Here is an 8,518-nt window from a genome sequence, read left to right on the forward strand (position 1 = left end):
CAATCCCCCATATTTTTTTGGTAAATATATATATCCATACACGCATGCATACATATACACAAATTACTTAAAAATCATACAATGTGATTTTCTGGATTTTTGTATTAGATTCCGTCTCTCACAGTTGAAGTGTACCTATGATAAAAAATTACAGACCTCTACATGCTTTGTAAGTAGGGAAACCTGCAAAATCGGCAGTGTATCAAATACTTGTTCTCCCCACTGTATACACCATTATATTAGTTGCTAGAATTTTGTATAGTAAATTAAATGTATAAAACTCGAAGTTTTGAATCCTGCGTTGTTTTGCGTATCAATTCATAAACCATGTGTCATGGAATGGGTACATCGAAAATCTCTTCCCAACTATTTTGCAATTTATATGGCACAGCTGTCAGTTTTTTGGTCCTTAAATGAAATTGGTATATGTTTTTATTTATCACACTTTTCTTTAACCATTTATGTTCTTTAATACAGGGCCGACATATAAGTTCCTTACTTTTTTTCCCTTCTACTTGCCTCTTCCATTTTTGTGGTAATGCTGCAATTAATTGGTTGTAATTTTGGGTAGAGCAGACATTTCCATATGTCTGTGTTAGCTGCATGTGTGACAACTCCACCAGTCCTATTTATGATATCATTCACTAAAATTATACCTTTTTAAAAAATGTATTCGATAAATACCGTTTTTTTAATCAATTAGTATATTTGAATTTAACCACAATATTTGTTGTACTATTTGTTCCGTCCTTTCAGGTGGATTAAACTGAAATTGCAACCAACTTTCTAAGGCTTGTTTAAAAAATAAAGATATTTTGGAGATTATTTCCTTTTCAAACAACCGAAAGTGAGCAGGTGTAATCTGAATACAGGGAAAAAGGCCCTTCTTGAACAGGATGAGACATTCGTACCAATTTACTAGAGAACCAGTTTGGATTTAAGTATAACTTTTGTATGACTGATGCCTTTAGTGAGAGGTCTAATGCTTTAATATTTAATAATTTCTGCCTTCCGAGTTCATATTTGTTATATAAATAGGCCCTTTTAATTTTATCTGGCTTGCCGTTCCAAATAAAATTGAATATTTTTTGTTCATATAATTTAAAAAGCAGGTCACTAGGTGTAGGCAAAACCATAAGCAAATAGGTAAACTGGTCCCGTGTGGCTCAGTTGGTAGAGCATGGCGCTTGCAACGCCAGGGTTGTGGGTTCATTCCCCACGGGGGGACCAGGATGAATATGTATGAACTTTCCAATTTGTAAGTCGCTTAATTTTACATTATTATTAGGGGAAAAATCCATACAATTAGTTTCAGTTAGTGGAGATGGAGGAGCCTGAAACGAAAACATATTCTTAAGGTACTTCCTCTTTCAAAATATCATTTGGTGAATCATGCGTGACACCATCATTTGTAACAAGTTTTAATTAAAAAAAATTGATAGCATTTCTATATTGAAGATTGAAAACTAATTGGTGCATTTTTCCCCATATTCCATCCAGTTCGTTTTATTTTTTATAATATATTACACTGGATCTTTCTTGAATAAGTCCCTCCATTTCTTTTTGTTTTTCCTCTAACTTATTCCGTGCCTCTATGGTACCGTTTTTATTGCTATCTAACTGTACTGTTAGTCCTTCAATTTCCTTTCTTAATATGGACTCTTTTGATCTAAATTGCTTTTGTTTTATAGATGAGTACTGAATTGCATTGCCTCTAAAGGCACACTTAAAAGTGTCCCATACAATACGAGGATCTGCTGTACCTATGTTATGTCTGAAAAAGTCAGTTATAAATTCTTCTGTCCTAGTTCTAAACAATTTATCATCTAGTAGGCTTTGATTAAATTTCCAATATCCTCGCCCACGTGGAAATTCTGTAAGAGTAATATATATGGCAATTATGTGAGGATCGACCACATTCTGTCCTCTATCAACACTTTTTAAACTTTTGGTGGCAGAGAGAATGGTATAAGAAAGTAGTCAAGACGACTAGTTTGACTAAGCCTCCGCCATGTATATCTCACTAGGTCAGGGTATTTAAATCAAATCAAGTTTATTTTATATAGCCCTTCGTACATCAGCTAATATCTCGAAGTGCTGTACAGAGTCTCCATACATCTACTACTTCCAATATATCCATGACATTCATGATTTCCTTAAGTGCCTGAGGGTGATAGTTTGTAGTGTGATTTCCTTTCCGGTCCATAGAGGTATTTAAGACCGTATTAAAATCTCCCACCATAATAATAGTCTAGTGTTGCTTGTAGAGTTGATAAATTCTTATATATATTTTCAAAGAAGCTTGGATCATCATTATTCGGACCGTATAGGTTAATAAGCCATATCTGTTTATTGTCCAATATCATATTTAAAATAATCCATCTACATTGAGGATCTGTTTGGACAATTTGCACATTTGGATCAAAATTATTGTTAATTAAAACCATCACCCCTTTTGAATTTCTTTGCCCATGGGAGAAATATATTTCGCCCCCCCAGTTCTTTTTCCACAAAACTTCATCTAAAACTGTTGAATGGGTTTCCTATAAACAATAGATATTATATTCCTTCTCTTTTAGCCAGGTAAATACTGATCGTCTTTTCTTATTATCTGCTAGGCCATTACAATTGTAACTGGCTATACTTATTTCACCACTTACCATAATGAGACACAACTTTCAATAATTTTTATCAAAATATATGTTTGTAAACGTACCATTAAAAAGTAACATGATGATTGAGTGTCTATATAGCTGTACCATGATATTTGCATTTCTACTAAGTAAACCTCCAATTGGTCCCTACTATTCCACGCGCTAAAAGCCCTCATCCCGAGTTGGATTGTCATCCCAATGCCCGGCAGACCACCCTCGACCCCCTGTATCCCATAGCCCTGAACCGACTGGGATCCTTCCTTTGAAAAGAGCACATACACACTTTATTTGTCCAAACTCAGAATCAAATATGCTTTAAAAATGACATGGTCGCTGTTGTAGAAAGTTTATTTTGATTGCCTACTTTTTTCATTTATCAAAGTCACATCAGGTAGCCTGATTTCAGATGTGTCCATGTAAACAGGTTTATTAGGGAAATTGTTCTTCTTTCCAAGCATGTCAACGTTTAAATCAAACTCCTATACTAATTGACTATTCACAATAATCATATTATTCTGCGCTTGTAACCGTACTCAAAATGCTGAAATGTCACTTCAGAAAATCTTTATTCATATTAAAAATCGGATTAATCGAATTCTCCAAGTGTTCTGTATTAAAGGGCACTTTATTTAATATAACAGAGATTTAAAATTGAATATTGGTGCACACTGGAAAAATATCTAACGGACACAAAAGGCATTCATTTCATGTAATGCCCAATCTGTTTATGGACCCATATTTGCAAAACCAAACTATTCAATGTCTTTGTTTCACAGGGAACATCCCTAATCGTTGCTCTCTAAGTGGGAGGGGCTTATCATCTGGGGAGCCTCAACAACATGATGCTGACAAGAAAGAGAAGAGTCTCTCCAGATCAGAACACCTCAAGAAACACCAGCAGAGACTTATAAGGAAGAAACCTCACCACAGCTGCTCTGACTGTGGGAAAAGTTTTGCTAAAGAGAAGGATTTGATAATTCACAAACAGATTCACACCGGAGAGAAACCGTACCACTGCTCGCAGTTTGGGAAGAGTTTCCCTGCATCTAAAACCTTAAAATCTCATCAGATAATTCATACAGGGGAGAGACCTTACACCTGCTTTGACTGTGGGAAATACTTAACTCAATCAGGAGACCTGACTACACACCAGTGCATACACACAGGAGCGAAGCCTTATAGCTGTGATCAGTGTGGGAAGAATTTCTATACGTCAGGACACCTGACTACCCACCAACGCATACACACAGGAGAGAAGCCTTATAGCTGTGATCAGTGTGGGAAGAGCTTCAATAATTCAGGAAACCTGACGAAACACCAACGCATACACACAGGAGAGAAGCCTTATAGATGTAATCAGTGTGGGAAGAATTTCTATACGCCAGGACACCTGACTACCCACCAACGCATACACACAGGAGAGAAGCCTTATAGCTGTGATCAGTGTGGGAAGAGCTTCAATAATTCAGGATCCCTGATTACACACCAACGCATACACACAGGAGAGAAGCCTTATAGCTGTGATCAGTGTGGGAAGAGCTTCAATCAATCAGGACACCTGATTAGACACCAACGCATACACACAGGAGAGAAGCCTTATAGCTGTGATCAGTGTGGGAAGAGCTTCAATCATTCAGGACACCTGACTAGACACCAACGCATACACACAGGAGAGAAGCCTTATAGCTGTGATCAGTGTGGGAAGAGCTTCAATAATTCAGGATCCCTGATTACACACCAACGCATACACACAGGAGAGAAGCCTTATAGCTGTGATCAGTGTGGGAAGAGCTTCAATTATTCAGGATCCCTGACTATACACCAACGCATACACACTGGAGAGAAGCCTTATAGCTGTGATCAGTGTGGGAAGAGCTTCAATTATTCAGGATCCCTGACTATACACCAACGCATACACACTGGAGAGAAGCCTTATAGCTGTGATCAGTGTGGGAAGAGCTTCAATTATTCAGGAGTTCTGACTATACACCAACGCATACACACTGGAGAGAAGCCTTATAGCTGTGATCAGTGTGGGAAGAGCTTCAATTATTCAGGAGCCCTGACTACACACCAACACATACACACAGGAGAGAAGCCTTATAGCTGTGATCAGTGTGGGAAGAGCTTCAATCGTTCAGGATACCTGACATCACACCAGCGAATACACACAGGAGAGAAGCCTTACTCCTGTCTATGTGGAAAGAGCTTTGCTCATTCAGCATCACTGAAAAAACACCATAAATCACAAACATGTTTTCTTTCATATCCATCCTCTCTGCCACCGGTTCCAGATTCCTAAATAAAGTTTAAATAGAAAACATATTGTAAAGAGTCATCCATCTCCCATTCTCAAGTGTCTTGGAGTAGGAGTGCTGTGTGTGTGTGGTGGGGTGGGGGTGTTCAGAGCTGTATCTTATTTCAGTAACTCCTATTAACTATATTACTACCTGTCAGGGCAAGGAGATTGAGGTTGTAACCTCATATAAATATATTGGAATTCTAATTGATGACGGCCTCTCTTTTAAATTGCATATTCAACAACTTACAAAACAATTGAAGCTGAAATTGGGTTTTTATTTTAGGAATAAGGCCTGTTTTTCTTTTGAAGCCAGAAGGAGGCTAGTATCAGCTACATTTATGCCTTTACTAGACTATGGGGATATTTTATATATGAATGCTTCCGCTCAGTGTTTGAGATCAATTGACACTCTACCATGGCACTTTGAGATTTATTTTAACTTCTACTTAGTACTCATCCCGGATCCGGGAGCACCCTCATCAGTAAAAAAGCTGACTAGCATAGCCTAGCATAGCGCCACAAGTAAATACTAGCATCTAAATATCATGAAATCACAAGTCCAAGACACCAGATGAAAGATACACATCTTGTGAATCCAGCCATCATTTCTGATTTTTAAAATGTTTTACAGGGAAGACACAATATGTAAATCTATTAGCTAACCACGATAGCAAAAGACTCAACTTTTTTCTCTCCACCATTTTCTTACTGCATAGGTAGCGTTCACAAATTCGACCAAATAAAGATATAAATAGTCACTAACCAAGAAAAAAACTTCATCAGACGACAGTCTGATAACATATTTATTGTATAGCATATGTTTTGTTCGAAAAATGTGCATATTTCAGGTATAAATCACAGTTCTACATTGCAGCTGCAATCTGAAATAGCGTCGATGCAGGCAGAATAATTACAGAGACTAACGTCAAATACCTAATTACTCATCATAAAACATTTATGAAAAATACACAGCGTACAGCAAATGAAAGCCCAACATCTTGTGAATCCAGCCAATATGTCAGATTTTTTAAGTGTTTTACAGCGAAAATACAATATAGCATTATATTAGCTTACCACAATAGCCAGAAACACAACCGCATTTACCAGCAGCAAATGTTAGCGATCGTGACAATCCAGCAAAAGATATATAATTTTTGACTAACCTTGATATACTTCATCAGATGACAGTCCTGTAACATCATATTACACAATGCATATAGGTTTTGTTCGAAAATGTGCATATTTAGCAGCACAAATCGTGGTTATACAATGTGATCAGTGGCAACAGGTCATGCATTCTGGCCGGCGCCATCTTGGAGAGGCACCTAATCTAATCAATAAATAATCGTAAACTTGACTAAAAAATACAGGTTGGACAGCAATTGAAAGATGCATTAGTTATTAATGCAACCGCTGTGTTAGATTTTTAAAATTAACGTTACTAGACATACAGTGTGCGTTACAGCCAGACCAGTGCCGCAATAATGACGGACAAATCCTTTTACATTTTTCCACATAAATACGGAATAACATCATAAATAGCTCTTACTTTTGGACGAGCTTTCATCAGAATCTTGGGCAAGTTGTCCTTTGTCCAAAATAATCGTTGCTCGGTTGTAAAATGTCCTCTTCAACTTTGGAATTAGCAGCTAACAATAGCTATGTGGCGCAGACATGCCCAAATCTTCAAAACGCAATACTAAGCAAATTCCGAAAATAGCAAAATACTCGCATAAACTGATATAACTCGGTTTAAAATAACTTCGTTATGATGTTTCTAACACCTATATCGAATTAAATCACAGACGGATATATCTAAGGCCTATAACAAGAGCTTTTGAGCATGCCATCCTGAGGTCCTCCTTTGCGTCTTGACGAACGTCGAAAAGAGCGCACCCCCCATGCCATGGCCTTTTATAAGGTCTGAGATCTACGTAGAAACTCCATTCCAATTCTCATTGGTTATTGACATCCAGGGGAAGGCACGTGCTGTTCATGTCGACCCATAGGATACATACAGAGCTTTAAACTGATCTGAGAACAGAGCCTCGTTTTCAGACCTTCGCAGTTCCTGTCATGAATTTAGCTCCAGAATGAGTTGTGTTTCACCCACAGACATAATTCAAACGGTTTTAGAAACTAGAGATTGTTTTCTATCCAATAGTAATAATAATATCCATATTGTACGAGCAAGAATTGAGTACGAGGCAGTTTAATTTGGGAACGATAAATGTCCAAGTTGAAACAGCACCCCCTGTAGTGACAAGATTAAACTGCAAAACCCTTATGCACCACTGCACTTTGTATACCAGGGTTGGCTGGCCTTCTCTAGTCACTCGTAGGCTCAGTCACTGGTATACTTTTATTTACAAAGCCATTTTGGGTTTACTACCTTTTTATTTGGGCATTTTTATTGTTCAGAAATGTGGTGGGTACTCTCTTCGTTCGCTAGACTTTATCCTGCTAACTGTTCCAAATGTCCGAACTGAATTTGGTAAAAGGTCTTTTATGTACTCTGCGCCATCGTCTTGGAACACCTTACAAAATCATTTTAAACTGGAAGAACTTGTCCCGATTGGTGTTTTTAAATCACTGATGAAGGATTTTGAGGCTGATTCCCTGACCTGTCAATGTTTTTAATTTGCTGTTTTTGATATTGTTATACTCTTGTGAATTCAATGGTTTTTACTAGATTACTTGTAGTTTTTCATGTTGTCTGTCTGTAATTTTTGTAATGACTTGGTGCTGCCTATCTTGGCCAGGACGCTCTTGAAAAAGAGATTTTAAATCTCAATGAGCCCTTCCTGGTTAAATAAAGGTTAAATAAAATAAAAAATATCCATTAAATAATGTAGAATAATGTTTCAACAATAGTAGGTGTATATTCATGTGTGATGGAAATGTTGTCTGAAGGGAGAGTCTTGAATTGTACATCTTGTCTCATACAATCATTGGTTCCTGTAGGTGCTGGGTAGAGATGTGAGGGGGAGACAGTCATGATCCCCTCAGACCTTTTGGCAGAATGCCCAGAATATGTTCTATGAGTTACATGTCACATACAGGAACCAAACGTGAATAATGAAACATGTAAATCATGCAAATATAACTTGTCTGTGTAAGCAGTATATAAGAGAACTAACGGGACTGCCCCGAAACAGCTCCCGACCGACATGTACTATGGTGTATTAAGTTTGTTGGAACCTCTCCAGCTTGCTGACAATATATCATTATTCATTAAAGTTTGACTTTGAGTCCCTGTTGTAATTTCCACGACACATGTATTCAATACAAAAATAAATAAAATCCATTATCATATGTGAAATGGTGGTCACACCAGATACTGACTACCATTTTTTTAAGGTATCTGTGACCAACAGATGCATATCTGTATTCCCAGTCATGTGAAATATATAGATTAGGGTCAAATTATTATTATTTTTGTTTGTTTTTTAACCTTTATTTAACTAGGCAAGTCAGTTAAGAACAAGTTCTTATTTACAATGACGGCCTAGGAACACTGGGTTAACTGCCTTGTTCAGGGGCAGAACGACAGATTTTTACC

The 8,518-nt window shown here is 37.3% G+C and overlaps 1 protein-coding gene across 1 annotated transcript in view; it reads left to right on the forward strand.

Annotated features, from left to right (window-relative positions):
* Positions 1 to 8,207, forward strand: part of LOC139541426 (zinc finger protein 271-like) — a 20,739-nt gene extending 12,532 nt beyond the window's left edge. Inside the window, exon 2 of the mRNA XM_071346075.1 lies at positions 3,431 to 8,207. Coding sequence (XP_071202176.1) covers positions 3,431 to 4,956 — 1,526 coding nt within the window. The 3' untranslated portion in view covers positions 4,957 to 8,207. The remainder of the gene's footprint in view (positions 1 to 3,430) is intronic.
* Positions 8,208 to 8,518: the final 311 nt, after the last annotated feature.

Source organism: Salvelinus alpinus, chromosome 2 (assembly GCF_045679555.1).
Source record: "Salvelinus alpinus chromosome 2, SLU_Salpinus.1, whole genome shotgun sequence".
In the NCBI taxonomy this organism is placed as follows: domain Eukaryota; kingdom Metazoa; phylum Chordata; class Actinopteri; order Salmoniformes; family Salmonidae; genus Salvelinus; species Salvelinus alpinus.